Genomic DNA, 23,864 nt, shown 5'->3' with positions numbered 1-23,864 from the left:
TATGAGGTTAGGGAACAGACTAGTGGGAATTGATATGTTTAGGAAATAGACTGAAATCAGACAGTAATAACTTACTTATGTCCTGGTGAAGGGGTTGCGCAGGTGAGTGGGTATGAATCCGTAACATCATGTTACCAGGATGAGATATGGTCTCGTAACCTCCTATCCGACGGGGTGGCTGACCTTGATGAAGGGGCAGGGGGTGCCTGCGAGTGAGATCTGCTCTCCTTAACCCCGTGTGGGAGGAATGGGGTATAGGCTCGATGGCGTCGATCTGTTCCCTCCGTCGATTGAGGTATGGATTATAACCTGAAATGGAACAAAATGATATTCAGCATGGGTGAATGGGGGAAAATATGTTTATTATGCATGTGTGTTCGCTTGCAACGGGATGAAATACAGATACGAGAAGTATATTTTTTTATATGCTACCTACGTTTATGTGAAGTTTCATTCCGGCGATGACCTCCTCGCGGGGCAGGTGAGCAATAAGGGCACTTCACGGTTTTGTAAACTGAAATTGGAAAGAATATATTTAACTGTGTGGAATGTAATAGCCCGAATGAGAAAATATTCTCACACTATAGTAGTTTACACACGATATTTCACCTGTGGATGCCATAAAATGAACTGTGGAATATTAAATATTGTGACGGTAACGCTTTGGTGTTCGGCTGTTCAAAAGCTAGGGATATGGCCTCGTCACATAGAAACAAAAAAAATAGAAAATCTGGAACTTCGTCTGTGGTAAGGTAATGAGAAGACACACAAAACACAAGTAAATTTAACAATGCGATTTTAATTACGTTAGAAAAGCAAAACATGAATAAAAATGGACATACAAATTCGTATAATAAAATCAATCAATCAAAATAATAAGAATAATCAAATGACAAAATGAAAAGTTACGTTAAGACAAGTGAGTAATAACAAGTGAACAATATACAATCAAATAAGAGGTGCAGGAATATTGGCTTTAAGCTATCACCTCTCTTAGTACACGTAAGCCACAGCTTAGTCTACCAACGAGACGTGTTAACCTGATGAAAGCACTGGATATTCTGAGAGCGGTAGGTCGTGTGGCGCCAGACATCAGGTAGTGTGGGGGGGTGGAGGGCAGGTGCAGCTGGACACGCAGCCAATCAGCGATGAGCAAGCGACAGACAGGTAGTTTGGCGGTTCGAGGTGGAGCAGGTGTTCCTGGCTGCATACGTTTTGCGCTCTGGCAAACCTTGCTGGTGTAGTTGTTGGATATTCCTTCCACAGTAGTTTTATATAGATGTATATATCGACGTATTTTGGAGGGAAGAGCAGGCTCAATCTCTTGAAGGAGATTATCGTCACAATATGAATAACACTCACGGTTATCACAGAAAATTTGCTGACATCGCTTGCATTTGATGTCGTAATGTCCTAGGGGCGGTTTTTCACAGCTAGCGCATTGCAGTCGACACAGTTGATTCGGTGATGGAATATAAAACACTCCGCATTTCATGCAGGCTGTAGAGCTTCGCCTTTCCATGACACGGAGCTGTATGGTGAGTGTGTAGCGGATGAAGTCTCGCAGGGAACTAACGGTGCGTTTGTGTGTGAGGGGAGTGAAATGCCCCGGGTCAAATGAGAAGTGATTGATGACTGACAGGTGCAGGTCTGACGTATATACCTCGCTCTCCGCCTTACCGGAATCGCAGTGTATGGGGAACCGCCGTGGGATGAACAACGAAAACCCTTTAGACAAATGGTCCCACTTCCGCAGGAGGGTGAGCTCTCGCTCTCTTACCTATCGACACTTGCGACTTCCTGTAGGGGGAAACTAATGGACCTCCTGGCGTTCCTCTCAGGCACGGGGGTTCTCCTCTCCCTCCCCCTTCCCCAAACAAACATATCCACTATGTTGGATCCCCTCTCATCCTCTACTCACGATCATCAAACTATTATCATCATCATCACACAGGATTAAGTCTATGACAATCTCCTACCTCATATTCCACTCTTATCCTTGTATTTTCATACGTCTTCCCAGAAATTCCCACGTCTTCCCAGAAATTCCCTTTGTGACTAGAGCGAGGGGCTGCACCTGCTCACCTGCCACTCAAGACCGCCTCCGACACGCGCCAAACTTCCGGGAAATTCCCCTCCCAAACTCTCCGCGACGACGACGACGCGCTGCGACGATAACGACGCGCTCCACCTGGCATCCAACAACATAACCTACTCTCTTTCCTGACCACTTACCCAAACACAGGACGCTCACACGCGTCCGAAACACGCCAAACTTCCAGGAAAATCCCCCAAAAAAGCCTCTGCGACGACGACGACGCGCTGCAACTACGACGACGCGCGACACCTGCTCAGATGGCGCGTTATTGCTCTCACCATGTTGATCACGTTGCGATATAGCTTACACATACTAAAAGAGAATGCACGGAACAATGGTTGATGGTATGGGAGCGGGTGGGGATGAGGGGTGTGAGTGATTGATGGCTGACAGGTGTGGGTCTGTCGTATGTACTTCGCTCCCCTCCTTAACGAATCCATAGTGTATGGGGGGTCGTCGTGGGACGAACATCGCCACTCTGAAGACAACGAAAACCCTTTAGACAAATGGCCCCACTTCCGCAGGAGGGTGAGCTCTCGCTCTCTTACCCATCGACACTTGCGACTTCCTGTAGGGGGAAGCTAATGGACCTCCTGGCGTTCCTCTCAGGTACGGGGTTCTCCTCTCCCTCCCCCCTCCCCAAACAAACATATCCACTATGTTGGATCCCCTCTCATCCTCTACTCACGATCATCAAACTATTATCATCATCATCACACAGGATTAAGTCTATGACAATCTCCTTCCTCATATTCCACTCTTATCCTTGTATTTTCATACGTCTTCCCAGAAATTCCCACGTCTTCCCAGAAATTCCCTTTGTGACTAGAGCGAGGGGCTGCACCTGCTCACCCGCCACTCAAGACCGCCTCCGACACGCGCCAAACTTCCGGGAAATTCCCCTCCCAAACCCTCCGCGACAACGACGACGCGCTGCGACGATAACGACGCGCTCCACCTGGCATCCAACAACATAACCTACTCTCTTTCCTGACCACTTACCCAAACACAGGACGCTCACACGCGTCCGAAACACGCCAAACTTCCAGGAAAATCCCCCAAAAAACCCTCTGCGACGACGACGACGCGCTGCGACTACGACGACGCGCGACACCTGCTCAGATGGCACTCAAGAGTGCCACCTGGGCAGGTGGCGCGCGTCGTCGTAGTCGTATATTTCACTACTCACCACCCCCAACACTCTCCCTCCCTCACCACCACCACCACCAACACTCTCCCTCCCTCACCACCACCACCACCAACACTCTCCCTCCCTCACCACCACCACCCCCAACACTCCCTCCCTCACCACCACCACCACCCCCAACACTCTCCCTCCCTCACCACCACCACCCCCAACACTCCCTCCCTCACCACCACCACCCCCAACACTCTCCCTCCCTCACCACCACCACCCCCAACACTCTCCCTCCCTCACCACCACCCCCAACACTCTCCCTCCCTCACCACCACCACCACCACCACCAACACTCTCCCTCCCTCACCACCACCACCACCACCACCACCACCAACACTCTCCCTCCCTCACCACCACCACCACCACCACCAACACTCTCCCTCACCACCGCCACCACCAACACTCTCCCTCACCACCACCACCACCACCACCACCACCAACACTCTCCCTCCCTCACCACCACCACCCCCAACACACTCCCTCCCTCACCACCACCACCCCCAACACTCTCCCTCCCTCACCACCACCACCCCCAACACTCTCCCTCCCTCACCACCACCACCCCCAACACTCTCCCTCCCTCACCACCACCACCACCAACACTCTCCCTCACCACCACCACCCCCAACACTCTCCCTCCCTCACCACCACTACCCCAACCCTCTCCCTCCCTCACCACCACCACCACCAACCTCTCCCTCACCACCACCACCACCACCAACACTCTCCCTCCCTCACCACCACCACCACAACACTCTCCCTCACCACCACCACCAACACTCTCCCTCACCACCACCACCACCAACACTCTCCCTCACCACCACCACCACCACCACCACCACCAACACTCTCCCTCCCTCACCACCACCACCACCAACACTCTCCCTCCCTCACCACCACCACCACAACACTCTCCCTCCCTCACCACCACCACCCCCAACACTCTCCCTCCCTCCCTCACCACCACCACCAACACTCTCCCTCACCACCGCCACCACCAACACTCTCCCTCACCACCACCACCACCACCACCAACACTCTCCCTCCCTCACCACCACCACCCCCAACACTCCCTCCCTCACCACCACCACCCCCAACACTCTCCCTTCCTCACCACCACCACCCCCAACACTCTCCCTCCCTCACCACCACCACCCCCAACACACTCCCTCCCTCACCACCACCACCCCCAACACTCTCCCTCACCACCACCACCAACACTCTCCCTCCTCACCACCACCAACACTCTCCCTCACCACCACCACCAACACTCCCTCACCACCACCAACACCACTCTCCCTCACCACCACCACCAACACTCTCCCTCCTCACCACCACCAACACTCTCCCTCACCACCACCACTCTCCCTCACCACCACCAACACTCTCCCTCACCACCACCACCAACACTCTCCCTCCTCACCACCACCAACACTCCCTCACCACCACCACCACCACTCTCCCTCACCACCACCACCACCACTCTCCCTCACCACCACCACCACCACTCTCCCTCACCACCACCACCAACACTCTCCCTCACCACCACCACCCCCAACACTCCCTCCCTCACCACCACCACCACCCCCAACACTCTCCCTCCCTCACCACCACCACCCCCAACACTCCCTCCCTCACCACCACCACCCCCAACACTCTCCCTCCCTCACCACCACCACCCCCAACACTCTCCCTCCCTCACCACCACCCCCAACACTCTCCCTCCCTCACCACCACCACCACCACCACCAACACTCTCCCTCCCTCACCACCACCACCACCACCACCACCACCAACACTCTCCCTCCCTCACCACCACCACCACCACCACCAACACTCTCCCTCACCACCGCCACCACCAACACTCTCCCTCACCACCACCACCACCACCACCACCACCAACACTCTCCCTCCCTCACCACCACCACCCCCAACACACTCCCTCCCTCACCACCACCACCCCCAACACTCTCCCTCCCTCACCACCACCACCCCCAACACTCTCCCTCCCTCACCACCACCACCCCCAACACTCTCCCTCCCTCACCACCACCACCACCAACACTCTCCCTCACCACCACCACCCCCAACACTCTCCCTCCCTCACCACCACTACCCCAACCCTCTCCCTCCCTCACCACCACCACCACCAACCTCTCCCTCACCACCACCACCACCACCAACACTCTCCCTCCCTCACCACCACCACCACAACACTCTCCCTCACCACCACCACCAACACTCTCCCTCACCACCACCACCACCAACACTCTCCCTCACCACCACCACCACCACCACCACCACCAACACTCTCCCTCCCTCACCACCACCACCACCAACACTCTCCCTCCCTCACCACCACCACCACAACACTCTCCCTCCCTCACCACCACCACCCCCAACACTCTCCCTCCCTCCCTCACCACCACCACCAACACTCTCCCTCACCACCGCCACCACCAACACTCTCCCTCACCACCACCACCACCACCACCAACACTCTCCCTCCCTCACCACCACCACCCCCAACACTCCCTCCCTCACCACCACCACCCCCAACACTCTCCCTTCCTCACCACCACCACCCCCAACACTCTCCCTCCCTCACCACCACCACCCCCAACACACTCCCTCCCTCACCACCACCACCCCCAACACTCTCCCTCACCACCACCACCAACACTCTCCCTCCTCACCACCACCAACACTCTCCCTCACCACCACCACCAACACTCCCTCACCACCACCAACACCACTCTCCCTCACCACCACCACCAACACTCTCCCTCCTCACCACCACCAACACTCTCCCTCACCACCACCACTCTCCCTCACCACCACCAACACTCTCCCTCACCACCACCACCAACACTCTCCCTCCTCACCACCACCAACACTCCCTCACCACCACCACCACCACTCTCCCTCACCACCACCACCACCACTCTCCCTCACCACCACCACCACCACTCTCCCTCACCACCACCACCAACACTCTCCCTCACCACCACCACCAACACTCTCCCTCACCACCACCACTCTCCCTCACCACTACCACCAACACTCTCCCTCACCACCGCCACAGTAGGGAGAAATTCAAATTCGTGTTTAAGAGCCAGCATTTCAAGGAGAACTCTACGGACATATTTTGCCTGTTTTCAACATCGGAGAAATTCGTGTGAGAGCCAGGGTTTTCAGGTAAATTTAGAAATTCGTGTTTGAGAGCCAGGGTTTTTCAGGCGAATTTGGGCAGTCACAGATTTTGAATTAGGGAATTCTTATGATGAAATAATGTCATACGAGTTTTGTTAAAAGTTCTTATTTGTTTCTTACTTAGAAACTAGTATATTGCTATATATCTGAATCATTTCACTACATCCCCGCTCGTACCTCACACCCCCTCCCTCCCCCCTTACCTCACAATCTCTCGCGTCACCTGTATTTACTTTTAGACCGTCAGCCAGACGCGGCCTTCAGGTTACCTCTTATCTTATCTTATCTTATCTTCTCCATGATATCTGGACCGTCCCTCCACCCTCTCTCTCTCTCTCTCTCTCTCTCCTCTTCATATTATTCTCTCTTCCTATTTTCTGACATCATAATGTTTTGTTCCTTTTTTCATTAACCAGTCAGTTTTACACAAATTAACCGAAGCATCTCAATGTAACCTTTATTACTGAAACTGCCTCTGAGACTATCTAAGCTGGCACCAGCTACCTGCCCCAGGCTATCTGCCCGAGGCAATCATCACCTCATTACCTGCCCTGACATCTACCAGTCATTGTCAGCGTTCGCCACCGTAATTTATATATATATATATATATATATATATATATATATATATATATATATATATATATATATATATATATATATATATACATTAGGCATTAATAAAACATATTTATTTATTTATAATTTATTTAGTCATCTAATTTTAGTTTACACAATTTATAATAAACGACTCATTTAGCCCGAAGTTCTAAGAAGCTCACTCCTCAATACGCTTGTATAATATCCGTCCTATTCATTCCTCATCTCTGTAAATAAAGAATAACAGTTTCAGATAGCGTTTACACACGTACAATATTTATCAGACACATAAAACCTCGAAACAAATGTACTCACCATTTTCCGTTAGATAATTTTGTTATAGCCTCATTTAGCCAGTCGTCTCCAAGCACATTTTCCAACAAATATCGCTCTTATCATAACACATCGTTTCATAGCAGCTCGGCATATTTTTAAATAAAGCATAAGATAGCCTCATTACGTTCCTATCATTCTGCATATAATCTCCGTAAGTAAAACTAGTTTCAAATAGCTTTAATGCAGTTTTTAGATCCTTGTTTGAAAGATGGTAACAGAAAAACATCGCATATACCCCGCATACGTAAGTATTTAAACTCTGAAGTCGCTCTGTAAACGTGTATACATCACAGTCTTTATAATAATTTAAAAACTCCGAAATGTATGGCGAATACACATTTATTCCATATGAATCTAGTATAACTATTTTCCGTTTAGATTTATATACAGCAATCCAGTAGCCCATTACTTCCTTAGAGTCTCTTCCTAAGGTATTAATTATAAACATAATCGGTTCATCCCGTATTTGCTTCATTATTCTATATATATCCGTCGCTAAATAGCATCAAATATATTTAGCTTTACTACCTTTCATATCGTTCAATGCCGTATTAATTTGTTGCAGTTCATGCTCTTGTATCACACACAACTCGCCTATCGGAATAAATTCTCAATACTCCCGTTGTAATTCCGAATAAAATAATAACTTTATTTGATTTCGCTGGAACAGCAAATTCTAATGTAATTCTCAGGTTGCCCGAAGCCTCTATAGGAAGGGTATCTCTCAATTCCTCAGGCGTTAGTCTAAATGCCAGTAACGTTCTTCCTTTTATAAATGAATTATATGTCAAGGTATTGCAAGCATTAAAGCCTACTGTATTTTGAGTCTCGTAGTATAGTTTCGAACATTTATTCGGGAACTTGCAAGTTATATTAAATAAGTTTGTCCCATCACGTGTAATATATACATTAGATAAATCGCAGTGATCGAAATAAAGTGGATTAAGTGTATACGCTCCTGATATTGCTTCCATATCCATCATCATAATAAATAATTTATCTGGGATAATGCTCCCCCATGGCTGGTCAATACTTAATCTCTGCTGCCCATTACCAAGAATGAACGTCTTGTGGAGTGTCTTATCAAACGTATATGTAACTGGCGTATTTTGTTCAGCCAGAGCTCTATTAATAGCCTCCAATCCAGATGCGAATGGAGTTATCCGATCAATCCACATTCTAGCTAGTTTTATGTTAAACTTATATCCAGATTCAATGCTGTTTATAACCCACGGATCACTGTTAAGTTCTAATCTCAAACGAATATAAATTCCATCCAAAAGATATTCGCTCAAAGTTGTAATGTCCAATAGCAGTTTAAAGCAACAATTTACTCCCTCAGTTTTTAACTTTACAAATCTAGATTTAAGGTCTTCTGAGGCATTCTTAAAATAATCTGCATCATATTTTTCAGGAAAAACATCATTATAGAAATACGTCAGTTCTTTAAATCCTTCAGCTTTACATTCAGAAAGCGTTGTCATTAGTTTTACATATGATAAATATGAAAATAGTGAATTAGTTTCCACCACTTGCTCATTTAAATAAACAGTTACAGCTTTAAACATTGTCTGGGACAAACCATTGACTATTGATGCATTTTTAATATCCGCTAAAGCCGTAATTCCGTCAGGTCCCGTTAATTCAACCATCAGTTCTAGCGTCAAGCTCGAAAGATCAATAAATTGTCCCTTAACTCCTGGGATACGAAATTCAATATAAGAGTCTTTAAATTTATTGTTAATACTTGAATTCACAGGTGAAATATCCTGTGTCTGTCTTGAAAATATCGTACTTTCAACCATTCTATGCGGATTAACTTTAGGAAAGCCATCGCTTATAGCAGCTGTATAATTTTCTAAAGGAACTTGCAATGCTGCACTAGGAGCATTTACACTCATCATGTCTGCGTCTAGCATACAACTAGTACTGTTTTTATGAAAACACGTCTTTATATCTATCCATTTTCTTTATATAGGTAGGTCTTTTCGTTATTCGGCCACCTGCTATCAATTTAGGACCTATACTTTTCAATGTTTCCATACCGCGTTTTCTAATTGAATCTTTCAAAGTACCTTGACCTGCATTTATATCCTGCAAAACATTCTGTCCCATTGTCAATGCAGCTGGCATAATAGTTTTTAATAGGAAAGGAGTTGCTCTACGAGCTAGACCAGTTAAGAAACTTAATATTCCACCTCCTCTTAAATGTCTTCTATCAAAAACAGTAATATCGCCCAGTGCTCCACCTCTCTTCCCTCGAGGAGCGATAAATCACCCTACCTCGTCAACAGACAGCGGTACAAACCCGACCCTCATGTTTAAACAGGCCAGGAGAGAATGATAAACTCCCTCTACTCATGCCATTATATATCAACGGGTCTAATATGTAATACTGCAATCGTACGTCCATCCTTTTCAAAATATACAGGCTCCCCATCTGTTAATCTAATACTGATGCCATCAATATTAGTCGTATTTAAAGGTTTATATAATTTCCTGTGTGTTACATTACTTTGAAACGAAACAACATCCAAGATATTTACAATCTGATTACCAAACATGGTGGGCTGCACCTTATCACAATATACACACAAGAAATCTATACGGCCTCCCGGCCTAGGATGATAATAGCATGTATCTTGTACAGATAACCTGTTATTAGGTAGTTTATTCATAATAAAAATATCATAGGCTTTACCTACTTCAGCTCCAATAACTTTACATATATTTCGACCGAAAGATAAAGAAATTCGAACAACTAATTTTCCATTCTTTGTAATAAATAATTTTAACAACTTCTCACTAAATGCTGCATTAAACTTAATTCGATTAATACTCGAATCATATTTCATATAAACGTCCCCATGGTCTGGGAAATTATAATTAAGTACGGATCCTATAAAACTCAGTGAACCTTTTGAAAATATAGTTGAAATTTCTCTATTTAAAATAGTCGTTAGCTCTATGCAATTATCACTTGCTAAAATATCCGACTTTAAAGTGAAAGATGTATTCACCGTGCTCAAATCAGATAAATTTTTATTAGACACTAGAAGTTGAACTGAAATAAAACTTTCCGGGTCATTCCTCTTGACAGCGAAATAAGATGGAGGCAGGAATATATTCTTCAGGCACACTTCATAAGCTTTATTCGGGTCTAAAGGCAGCTGATTATGTAATCTATTTTCAAAAGCATTGGGAGCATTGTTTTTAAATACATCAGTATCAGAGTTACTCGCTGCATATATAACGTAACTATCCATCCTGTAGACTAATAGTAAATGATAAAAATAAACAGAAACTCACCTTAATATGGTATCCAGGTAGACTCTCCTTCATCTGCAGCCTTGATCTTCCTCTTCAAACTCGGAGGAGAAAACACTTGATTTTTCGCATCTACATTTCTAAATAAATTCCTAGGTGTAGAGGTCAAAGAAAAAAATAACTTGGCTATGGGCAATTTATCTTCTGGGAATAACAATTTCGGAGTGCACATCCTGCCTATAACGTCATCAACAATATTGATCCCAGTAACTGGTGATGTAATGTTCCCTTCCTCATCCCACTTTACAAGTCCAGTTGTATTAAAATAATTTAACAAGGAGACAGCAAAATCATAATCCTTAAGCTTTAATCTTAAGTCTATCAAGTGTTGTATAACAGGATTTGTTCTCACTGTCGTCGTAGGCTTCTCAACACTTACTGCCGTAGGCTTCTGTTGATCAATAGCTTTTCGTGGTACAAGATAGAATTCTTTCATTATTCCTTATTAAATAGCCTTGAAATAAAATTTATAGCTATGGGAAGTAAAATGCCCAATAAATTACCTCCTCTTTTACTTGTTAATATGTCTTTCTTGAGTGAAATAGCCTTCTTCTTACAGGCTAATGTATGGAGTAGAGCTCTATATTTAGAAAGTCTCTTTAAAATAGGCTTCCCAACTTCAATTTTATTTTTTAAGAAATTATTAAATATTTCAGATAGGCAAAGTATATGTTCCTTTTTAAGTCTTAATTAACTTTTTCCTAGAATTATAACCTAATCTAGCTAATAGTTCAATAAATCCACGATACTTGCTAAGGGCTGCTTCTTCATAGTTTCTTCACGTCATCTGAATTCACCCACTGATCAAATGAACTGTCGTAACCGACGTATCTAACTTTATATAAAGTAGTATTACCAACTTTACGTTTACTTATAATTCTCTCAATTTCAAATGTATCTGACAAGTAGGTGGGAGTCAACTCCTCTCTATAAAATCCGCCTTCTATAAGTCTATTATTTAAGTCCTTTAGATAATATAAAGGCACGGGTTGTTTAGTATCAATTTGAGCAATAGTAAATATTTCCTTAGTGTTCTGTTGATGAAAACTTCTTTTGAACTTTGAAATACGATTAGATAAGGCAAGCCGTACTGTATCTCCTACAGACAGATGATTACTGATGCGTGGCTTAGTCTGCTGCTCTCCTTTATACATGAGCTTAAACTGCCTAGTCACATCTTGAGGCGAAGATAAAGCGTGTACATCAATAGGTATTTTCCCCTTTAATCCTCTATGTGGTGTTCTATTATACGTTTTAACCATATCAGGTAAAACATTTATATAGGTTAAGGTGTTATAAGCCGTTAAATATTTATATATCGTAGTTTTCAATGTTCTTATAAATCTCTCTGCAATGCTGGCTTTAGTTTCCTGAGAAAATACACTGTACAGTTCAATGTTTTTACTGTCTAACAATCGTTTCATATATTTATTATGGAATTCACCGCCCTTATCAGTGTTAAGCTTCCTTACACCTTTTGATGAAGGTAAATCCAGAACAGCTTTCATGGCTTCACTTACACTCTGACCTGATTTAGTGGATAGTGGAACTACATGTGCAAACCTTGAAAATATATCAACACAAACTAATAAATATTTAATATCATTGTTGTGCTTAGCTAACAATGTCATATCAGCCAAGTCACTGGTAAAGAAAGCTTTAGGTCTAGGTGCTAAGATACGTCTTCGTTTAAATTTACGTTTTTTTAATAGATGTAAGGTATATGCATTAGACGTTTTTAAATAGTCTTTCACATCTTTTATAGTTAATTCAGGGATTGTTTTCTTTGCAACCTTATACAATTTTAAAACGCCACCAAACCCACCTATGGACTTGGGGTCATTGTATATCTTATTAAGAGTTTGTGTAATGTTCACCATTGATACACTATTTCATAAGGGGGTTCATTTACAATATTTCCCCTAAATATTATGGATTCAGGTGTTTTAACGCCCAAGTCAACAAGTAAATACCCATACTGTCGAGAAATCACTTTCTTATATATATCTAAAAATTTCTTGGCATCTTGTTTTCCGAATATTTGTCTGCCTAATGTTTCTATCTGGGACAAGTCTCTTGATTTAAGCAGAATAAAATGAGAAGCATTTAAACTTATAGATCTAGAAAATTTCCCACTGAAAAATATATTTTGGGTTATAAAAATAACAGAGATGTTCTCGTGCCATCCCTTAGTAAATATATCACTTACTATTTTAGAGTTTGTAGATTCAACATACAAGTCATCATAAGCAACTAATATATGAGATGTGTCCTCTGGATCACGATCGTCTAAAGGGTTTACAATTTCAGAGTAAAAAGATATCTTATGTTTAATGAGTGGATTAGTTCTCAACTCTTTATACCCGCTTCCACAGATAATTATTTTTGCAAAGTTCTGCTGATATTTCTCTATCATTTTAGAACATAAATAGCTCTTCCCACCATTTGAAAATCCAGCAATAATAATTCTTGACGGTTCACTAAATATATTCAACTGGGTTTCAGTAATAACTTTTTTCTGCCCTTCCATGTTGCTAGGATTCAATAGACTAACTACAAATATATAATGAAAGGAGTATTTAAACAAAATCTACATTCGAGTTTTATTTTAAACATATCCAATAAAATCATAGTCATAACATATCCAATACAGTAATAAAATCATAGAATATATACAATATCAAAATATCATAGCAAATAAAATCATAGTCATAACATATCCAATACAGTAATAAAATCATAGAATATATACAATATCAAAATATCATAGCAAATAAAATCATAGTCATAACATATCCAATACAGTAAGAAAATCATAGAATATACAATATCAAAAATATCATAGTCATTTCATATCAAATACAGTAACAAATCATAGCCAATACAATGTCAAAATATCATAGACATTAAATCATAGTCAATAGAATATAGTTATAGATAATACATAGACAATACAGTAACAGACTTAGTTGTTGTTAGGGAATAATTGCTGAGCGACTATCCCGCTTTTCCCAAAGATTAAAAATGGGGAACAATTGACGTCTTGGTTGGGGATTATCTACAATTACTGCATCCTCTACCTGCACCTCTTCCTCTACCTGCACCTCTTCCTCTATCTGTACCTCTTCCTGTACCTCACGCTCTGGAATGTCTGGGTGACCGTAAGCTAATGACTCTGTGGGACTAATGAGGTACCTCTTGTCATCAAAAGCTGACAGACCGCGCTTAGTTGTTTTACACGTGCATATCTGTCCGTTAACATTACGAATGGATCGGGATACAAAATTAAAAGTTGTATTTGTCTCTAAAGTGTTCTGAAAAGATGCATGTGTTATTTTCTTTTGTTGGTGATAAGGAATCCCTTTACATTTACATAAATGTTCTTTATCAAGGGTTAGGAGAGAATAAGTTTTAGGCTTGAGTGCAATTAATTCAGTTATAATTTTCTGCTTTACTTCTGACTTGAGGAGTCCTAGTTCACCTTTGCGAGTAGCAGAATACATGGGATGATCTTTGTCGAAATTACTGAAATCCATATAATCTACTAGAGGAGCTTTTGTCATTTCTTGGAAAGCATCTTTACAGGTCAGAGTAAATATGAATGAGTCTGTATCCGTATAAATTAGTCTAGCTCTCTCCCCATAATGGGCTTTAACTACATTATACCAGAACTCGTATAAACGCTTCTTGGCTATCTGCAAGATCTGATATCCCATGTAAGAAGGAGTGGTAACTTTAAGGATGTCTTTCATTACTGTACAGAGAACCCTATCTGGACCTAAAGAGATAGCTCGTTTATACAAAGGGTTTCTTGCATGAGTTAAGAATGAATGTTTTGTCGTTACTAGATGGTGAGTATTAGCATATCGAGATATATTTGTCATTGATTTCCCGTACAGACTATTACTTATGAGTTTAAAGGCTTTTTCTTTAACTTTACAGGTGGTATTGGCTCGTTCTCGAATGTTGGTTGAAATAAAATCTTTTAAATAGGGAGCCTGTTTAAATTCATAGATTGTTTTTACTCGTTCAACTTCTAGTCCAAGTTTTAATAGCAATTGCAGGAAATCAAGGCTTACTAAGTAGTCGTTTTGGGGCAAGTGGGATGCAATTAACTTAGTATTTTTAGGTGGGAGCTTACGTTTTTCATCATTAAGGGTTTTCTTACTGTACTCTGACAAAAACTCCTCAGTTATATTAGTATGAGACAGTACAAGGGGCAGATCATCAGTATACCTGGCTACCTCGGGAGATACACGTTTTGTATCGCATAAAATCCAATAGCCTTTGTCTTGATTACAGGGGATATGTTGTAACCCTTGCCCTAATAAGGTATCCCGCTCAAGGTCAGTTAATTGTCTAATCCCTCCCTGGGGAAGTACCTCAGCCATGCACGCTGCATATAGGCTGTTAAAGTCGAGGTACAAAATATGAGTATCGTCATCAGAGCTAGGGTTAGATGTAGTGTGCTCGTTAACAGCCTGTGTAAATTGTCTTATGGAAGATGTGAACCCCCCTCTAAGATTCCTTCTCAACAAATCATATATATTCTGATCATACACATAGTCAAGTACAACTTTTGATTTAAATAAGAAAGCGTCCCAAGCATAACTAGGAAGTGATACATAGAAAACAATATCTAGTTCATAAATTTCTTTCAGTGATGTTCGCCAAAGTGTAAATATATCAACTAGCATTCCCACGTCAACTTTTAAATATAACATGAGGTAATCCTTGATGTTTGTACAGTTCCCTAAATTAAATACTTTAAGAGCATTGTTATAATCTTCTTCAGACAGTGGAGAGTCATGTAAAACATTGTAAAACTTATCTCGCGAAGGGAGCTGAGGTTCGTCTAACACGTCCATGGAAGAAATATAATCATAACATAGGCTTTGTTTACCTTTAATTAACAGAGCTTTAGCTTCATCGGATACGCCATTTAGTATGTGTTCAGTGTACTTGGTGGGTTTCTTACCGGCAACGTGCTCGCTTGCTAAGGTTCCTAATGACCCATTAAGGAGAGCTAGGCTATCTAGGAATTTAAGTTTACCTATGATGACTTGCATAAATTTCAATCCTTCCTTGGTTAGAATTTCTACATGGTGGTGAGGATTTTTGGACAGTTCTTTAAGTATAATTCCCAGATCATATGCAGCATTATGGGAAAATGTGGTCAAGTATCTACGAGCATTTTTACATTGTAAATTGCAACGAGCACAATAAGCACCTAAGTAATTATTTTCCTGAAAAGCATTATTATGATGTCTATGTTTATCTTTCTTATCCTTGAAAGTTTGATGACACAATTGACACGTATTTTGTCTTTGAAACATTCTTTCCTGTTCTCTAGACAAGTTCTTAGGGAAGTTGGGGAGCTGAGCATGAATAGCTTTCCATGAGGCTTCTAGCTTTGTAATAAAATGATTGACCGCGTCTGGGCCTACGTATGAATACGTTTCTACGACATTGAATTCCCTGTCTAAAATCATGTAAGCATAAGCAATTGCTTTATGCTTACATTCCACCATGCCTCTAGGATTTTGACGGTCTAATAGACATTCAAAATCGTAATAGGCGGTGTGAGTTGGGCTATAGGTCCTACCGTAATTTGTAAAACTGATTTTATCACTAGGATTATAGAACGAAAATACTTGGGATACAGTGCATGACTCTTCGTGAGCCTGAATTTCATCTAAGGGAGCATGCAAAAGGCAAATTTTACAGAATTTATGAGTGTTAGGAATATTATACTGATTATGGTTAATATTCTTTACAAATTTATCAAAGTCCTTGATCAGACAGAGATGCTTGCCTTCTAATAACAACAAAGGAACTTTATCGGCATACTTTTCCTGGCTTTTCCTAGCTAAACTAAGATAGTATCTGTTACTTTCATGAGTTATTGTATAAATATAAATAGAAATTTTGTTAAGCTTCTCTATTTTCTTAAGGTTATCAAATGATACGGGGAATCTGATTTCATCTGCCCATACTACGAATCTTCTACACCATCGAAGGCTTTTGTAATGATGTCTAACGTTATGCATAGTCCTGCCCAATGCTAAGTTTTTATACGCTGCAATGCACTGTAACAAACACTCATCTCCTTCACTTTCAGGATTAAATACTGATTCTTTACCCTTTAATTTTGCAGGATATGGTACGTAAGATCCAAGGTGCATAGGGTGGCGAATATATGAAAAATTAATGGCAAAGCCTGACATGGAATGAATTCCTACACTTGAGGATTGGACATTTTTTAGGCATTCGTCAATTTTAGCAGACATTTCGTCAACCCATGAATTTACGAGAACTTCCACCTCTTCCTGTGTAACAGTCTGAGTTTCTCCTCTAATTGAAAATACTTCATCTAATATTTCATATTGATCGTCGGCATGATTAAGTTTTTGCAAAATTAGGCTTACATCAGGGTAAATGTGAAATGAGGGAGGGAATTCTTCCTGTATTTGTCTGAACTGATTGTTTATATATTCTATAAAAAATTCCCTATACCTATTTATATATAAGCTGGGGTCGGCGTCTAAATGACCGGGAATGGAGAACGAATGTCTCGAGAATGAACCTTCGAAATGGTTAATGACTTCTAACACTCGCGGAACAACGTTATCTAAGTTAAGTACCTCTGGGGAATCTGGAGCGTTGACTTCTTCATCTGATATGTCGTGAACAGGGGGTTGATTGTCTTCTTCTTCATCTGAGGATGCCTGCTGGTTGCCGTCTGGTGCATCTTCTTCTAGCTCCTGGGACAGCTGGGGTTGACTGCGTACAGGCGTGCTCCACTCAGAGGGTTGGGTTGAATCCAGGGGCGATTCTGTAATATAATATTAGCAATGAATAAACATTAAGAGGAAAACAAATTTGAAAACAATAAGAGGATTTGAAAACCTTAATAGGAAAATATCGTGTAAATAAGAGGAATTATTAAAAGGGAAAGCAAAAGTCTAAATACAGTAAGAGGAAAAACTGAATTACAGATAAATAATAATATTACTTACGAGCTGGGATGTTGATTCCACCAAGTATGAGATTCTCTTGATCACGAATAGGAACTCCTGTAATGGAAACATTTTTCTGTATGAGTACTTATTACTTGTTTATACACTTGTTAAAATATACAATTATTAACTTTTAAAATTACGAAAATTATTGTGAAAACGTACGGTTATTTATGATGCGACGGCGTTTGGGTGGAGGTTCAATGACGTTTCTGGCTTCGGTGGGAGGTTCCCGGTTAACGGAGAAACGACAGTATGGGCAGGAAGTAGAACCATGAACTGAAATGAAAATAATATATATAATTTGACTGTCTGTATGTATGTATGTATGTGTGTTTCGGATATATATTTTCTTTGAAAGTTTATTGAATGTGCGAGAAAAAGCGGTACTTATGATTTGCACAATAGAGTTGTCCACAGCTGGTACAGGTTACGTCAAAATGTCCAGGCGGTGTAGGCCCGTTGCATCCTATACAGTACAGTCTGCATTCTTGAAGAGCGTTGATGGACATTTCACCTAGGCATGTTAAACATCGTGTTTGACACACATGCCCGATTTCGTTGTTGTTGAGAGGAGACAGGCACAGAGGACACACTGACATGATGATATGACTAGACTGGGGGAACCTTGTGAACAGGATGAAGATTGAATGCTGACTGAAAGTGTAGGCCTCTGAGACTTTGGCGATCTGAGGGGGCCCCTGAATGAGCGTAATAACGATAGTGTGCCCCTGAGTGAGCGTTTGGCTGTTTTATTAATAGCGAGAATGATTGGCGAATATTGGGAATAAACTCTTTTATTATAAATTGTGTAAACTATGAATTAGATGACTAAATAAATTATAAATAAATAAATAAGTTTTATTAACGCCTAATGTATACAGAGCACCACTTGGTTTCCGAACTTTAGTTATCCGAAACTTCCAGTTTCCCGATTGGGGTTGGGGAGTCATGCTACCCGAACAAAGTTCGGGTAGGAAGGGGTCCGCCAAGCGTCACGCCGGCTTGTGGTGGTGGGTGGGCGATGGTCCAGTTTGCCCACTGTGACTTCACAGATTCACGGCCTATTATTCCTATTATTTTGAATTGCCATAAGGCTGGAATGTTATTCTGTGCTTTTGTTTTACATATCTGCACAATCAAGAAACATCTGTGCACCATGTTGGCTCCAAATGCACGCATTGCGTCAGTGGTGGGTGGATGGACGATGGAGCTTAGGTGGGAGGCAGTATGAATGAGGGGGGGGGGGGGGGGGGGAGAATCAGTGAGAGAGGGGGGGAGGTAGGGAGAGAGGGGGGGAGGTAGGGAGAGATGTTAGGAGGTAGGGAGAGATGTTAGGAGGTAGGGAGAGATGCTAAGAGGGAGGGGGAGGTAGGGAGAGATGCTAGGAGGTAGGCAGGAAGGGATGGAAGTAGTGAGAATTAGGGAGGGAATGGCAGGCTGGCAGGCACAGGCTGGCAGGCACAGGCAGGCAGGCACAGGCAGGCAGGCACAGGCAGGCAGACAGGCAGGCAGGCAGGCAGGCTAGCTTGCAGGCAGGGAGTGAGTGGTAGTCACGCGGTTGAACCGCGTGACCTTGAGAGATGGGATGTAGGGGGCGGGTGGTTTGTTGGTGGTGGGGGTGAGACCGGCTCATTCCCGAATATAAGCCTAACACACACTACCCGTTAGCATGATGGCAGGGAGGGAGGCAGGCTGGCTGGAAAGGAAGCAGGCTGGCAGGCTGGGAAGGAGGCAGGCTGGGAAGGAGGCAGGCAGGCAGGCTGGGAAGGAGGCAGGCAGGCAGGCTGGGAAGGAGGCAGGCAGGCAGGCTGGGAAGGAGGCAGGCAGGCAGGCTGGGAAGGAGGCAGGCAGGCAGGCTGGGAAGGAGGCAGGCAGGCAGGCTGGGAAGGAGGCAGGCAGGCAGGCTGGGAAGGAGGCAGGCAGGCAGGCTGGGAAGGAGGCAGGCTGGGAAGGAGGCAGACTGGCAGGCAGGGAAGGAGGCAGGCTGGCAGGCTGGGAAGGAGGCAGGCTGGGAAGGAAGCAGGCTGGCAGGCTGGGAAGGAGGCAGGCTGGCAGGCTGGGAAGGAGGCAGGCTGGCAGGCTGGGAAGGAGGCAGGCTGGCAGGCAGGGAAGGAGGCAGGCTGGCAGGCTGGGAAGGAGGCAGGCTGGGAAGGAGGCAGGCAGGCAGGCTGGGAAGGAAGCAGGCTGGCAGGCTGGGAAGGAGGCAGGCTGGGAAGGAAGCAGGCTGGCAGGCTGGGAAGGAGGCAGGCTGGGAAGGAAGCAGGCTGGCAGGCTGGGAAGGAGGCAGGCAGGCAGGCTGGGAAGGAGGCAGGCTGGGAAGGAAGCAGGCTGGCAGGCTGGGAAGGAGGCAGGCTGGGAAGGAGGCAGGCAGGCAGGCAGGCTGGGAAGGAGGCAGGCAGGCAGGCTGGGAAGGAGGCAGGCAGGCAGGCTGGGAAGGAGGCAGGCTGGCAGGCTGGGAAGGAGGCAGGCTGGCAGGCAGGGAAGGAGGCAGGCTGGCAGGCTGGGAAGGAGGCAGGCTGGGAAGGAAGCAGGCTGGCAGGCTGGGAAGGAGGCAGGCAGGCAGGCAGGAAGCGATATATGGGTGTTGAAGTGAACCGTGAACCACGTGACCTTTGAGCGTGTGTGTGTGTGTGTGTGTGTGTGTGTGTGTGTGTGTGTGTGTGTGTATGGGTTTGGGGTGGGGGGTGGGGGTGGTGTGTCGGTGGTGGGGGGAGAGGGGGAGGTGTGTCGGTGGTGGGGGGAGAGGGGGAGGTGTGTCGGTGGTGGGGGGAGAGGGGGAGGTGTGTCGGTGGTGGGGGGAGAGGGGGAGGTGTGTCGGTGGTGGGGGGAGAGGGGGAGGTGTGTCGGTGGTGGGGGAGGGACCGGCTGACTCCGTAAGCCTAACCACACTCCACAGACCTGTGACCCAGATTTGTGTCTTAAATGTACAGTACATCATCGTATATTTTAGGCAGGATGTTCCTGCAGGCTGGCAGGAAACATCCAGAGGATGTTTGCCAGACGTCTTAATAATCAGTTAGGAACAATTAAGGACTTTTATAAAGCGGATCAGGACTTCACTTATTGATGAGTACAAACAAAACACGGTCGCATTTACGCCATGAACCTGACGATTTTTTTCCCTAGAGTTTTTTTCATAAATTTTTCGGAAAAATTTCTTTTTACATTTCTAGTTTATTTTTTCCCCTCTATTTCTCGTATACGAACTTACATGTTAACCGACGGGTCTCGTCCCCAAGGGGTTCGGAAACCAAGTGGTGCTCTGTATATATAAATTATTACGGTGGCGAACGCTGACAATGACTGGTAGATGTCTGGGGCAGGTAATCAGGTGATGATTGCCTCGGGCAGATAGCCTGGGGCAGGTAGCTGGGGCCAGCTTAGATAGTCTCTGAGACAGATTCAGTATTAAAGGTTACATTAAGATGCTTCGGTTGATTTGTATAACTGACTGGTTAATGAAAAGGAATAAAACATTAGTATGTTAGAAAAAATAGGAAGAGAGAGAATAATTTGAAGAGGAGAGAGAGAGAGGAGGGACGGTCCAGATATTATGGAGAAGATAAGATAAGATATGATAAGAGGTGGCCTACACGAAGCGTCTGGCTGGCCGGGCGTAAGGTAAATAAAGGTGACGCGAGAGATTGCGAGGTAAGGGGGGAGGGAGGTGATGTGAGGTACGAACCCCTGAAAACCCTGACTTACACAGATAACTTTCTAAATTTACAAGAATAACTAAGGCTTATATAGACGATTTTTGTAAGTTGAAAACATGTAAAATATGTCCGTAGAGTTATCCTGGAAACCCTAAAGCGCTACAAACGATATTTGATTTTCTCCCATAAGCCCTTAACAAACTTCTAAGTCTCGGAAATTATTTTCATCATAAGAAATCCTTACTTCTAAAATCTGTGACTGACAAAATTTACCTGAAAACCCCCAAGCGCTACACACGAATTTCCAGAAAAAAAAAAAAAGGTACCTGTGGACTGTACAGTCCACAGGGGTCCTCTCGCCAAAAAAAAAAAAGGTACCTGTGGACTGTACAGTCCACAGGGGTCCTCTCCCCAAAAAAAAACCAGCGTTGAATGTAATGAAACGCCATTTTCTGGGTGAGTCCCGGAGGCTCCCCGGAGCTATCCCAGGCTGATATGCTAATGTCAGACTTTGGCATCAGTCATGTGTATGGAGTTCTTAGGCCTACCGGGGACCACGGCCAGAACCGGGCCCCCTCAGAGAGGCAAGGGGAGCAATGGCCTATAGAAGCCCCCGTGTAGTTGGAAGCATTCTATGTCTGCCATCGACCGGAACAGGCACCCAGAAAGGTAAGCGCCCCAAAACAAACCCCTATTCTGGTTAAAATTGCTACCTAATACCGAACTAGTGGATAGAACTCCCCAACCGAAAACAAGCAAATTAGTGTGACGTCACACACTGCCGCGCCGCTGTCTGCGCAGCTCCCCCCTCCCCGGGAGGGGGAAGGGGGAGCCCCAGACCCCCTGCGCCGGCTACCCACACCTCAGTTCTTGAGGCTGGATGTCAAAAACGCGAAAAACCGCCGACCGGAGGGAGGGAGGGATGCCGGGGAGCCTCCGGGACTCACCCAGAAAATGGCGTTTCATTACATTCAACGCTGGTTTTCTGGGGGGAGCCCCGTCGGCTCCCCGGAGCTAACTACCCACAGACAGAAAAAGAGGGACTTACCCGGGAGGCGGTCGTCGCTCACCCCTCAACTCGAAGCCGAGACAACTGGCTGCAACCGCCGACCCAAAGCAACACAGGCCCGACGAGGGCCAGGGACATTCACAAGGTAACGAGCAGCCAGGACCCTGTTCGACCGCCAAAATCCCCGCGCCCGAATATCAGACCAAGACATATTCCCAAAGACGGCAGCAAGAGCCGCGAACTTACGAACGTCATGGGCACGGGGATAGACCGCAGGCTGGCTAGACCTAATAACCCTGCGGACGACCTGAGAGACCCGAACCCGCGAACAGGGAAGAAGGGAAACCGGATCAACCCACAGCGCGTCCCCGGACACAGAAGCTGTGGCGCGCAAATAACGGCGAAGCGCCGCAACCGGACACAAAACATGATGCACCCCCGGCCTGACCAACCAAGCATCAACCACCCATGGACCCCTCCGGAACGCAGCAGTCTCATTCTTCGCCAGAAAAGAAGGAGACGGCTGCAAACGAACAAAACTATCACCACGACCAAAAGAGCAGAAACCCCTGCGCCGGAGGAGAGCATGAAGCTCCCCTACCCGACCCCCAGAGGCCAAAGCCAACAAGAAAAGTGCCTTGGAAAAACAATCCTGGACCGAAGGGGCCACAACGAAACGAGGAGATGAAAGGAAAGCGAGCACTCTGTCCAAAGACCAGGACGGCTCAGGCGACGCATGAGCAGGCCGGAGGTGAAACAACGCACGAGACAGCTTGCGAAACGGCGCAGACGTAACATCGATACCGAAAGCAAGCTGAAGCGGCTCCGCCAGCGCCGTACGATACGAAGCGACAGTGTTAGGCATAAGATGACGGTCCTGAAACAACCACGAGAGGAAGGACAAGACCACCCGAACAGACAAGGAGCTAACACGACGAAGACGCAAAAAGAAACGGAAGGACCGCCAGGAAACTTCATACTGCCGCCGAGAAGAAGCCCTCAGGTGGGACACCAACAAGGAGGCCACCTGATCACCATAGAGATGATGATAGACTCGAGTCAAAAAAACCATACGCGAAGACTCGAGGAGAAGATCGAACCAGCTACGTGACGTACCGGCCCGATCTGCTGAAAGAGGCGGAGCCGCGGGAAAACCCTCGGGTTCGGACACCGAGCAACCAGCGCCTGAAACCAAGGCTGGGCCGGCCACCAAGGGGCCAGAAGGACAACTCTCCCCCGGTAAGTCTCTAAGCGAGTCAGGACCTGGAGCAACAGCCGAACCGGGGGAAAGAGGTACAGGAACCCCCACCTCGACCAGTCGAGCCGAAAGGCATCGACCCCGACGGCCTCGCAATCGGGGAAGGGCGCCGCATAAACGGGAAGACGCCACGACCACGCCGACGCG

At 45.2% G+C, this 23,864-nt stretch overlaps 1 protein-coding gene across 7 annotated transcripts in view; it reads right to left on the bottom strand.

The window, feature by feature from the left end:
- Positions 1 to 23,864, bottom strand: part of LOC123766742 (uncharacterized) — a 65,630-nt gene that overhangs the window by 4,319 nt on the left and 37,447 nt on the right. For 5 of the 7 annotated variants that reach the window (XM_045756075.2, XM_069337931.1, XM_069337956.1 and 2 more), the window contains 2 exons: positions 437 to 514; positions 76 to 309 (listed from right to left, as the gene is read on the bottom strand). In XM_045756075.2, the coding sequence (XP_045612031.2) occupies positions 76 to 309; positions 437 to 514 (312 nt within the window). Of the gene's footprint in view, positions 1 to 75; positions 310 to 436; positions 515 to 13,363; positions 17,608 to 17,791; positions 17,849 to 17,956; positions 18,071 to 23,864 lie in introns of those variants that run through there. The other 2 variants (XR_011230877.1, XM_069337937.1) reach the window with 2 other exon arrangements.

This window comes from Procambarus clarkii, chromosome 5 (genome assembly GCF_040958095.1).
Source record: "Procambarus clarkii isolate CNS0578487 chromosome 5, FALCON_Pclarkii_2.0, whole genome shotgun sequence".
NCBI classification, from domain to species: Eukaryota; Metazoa; Arthropoda; class Malacostraca; order Decapoda; family Cambaridae; genus Procambarus; species Procambarus clarkii.
The sequence above is the reverse complement of the archived record's forward strand: the minus strand, read 5'-3'. Positions and strand labels throughout refer to the sequence as shown.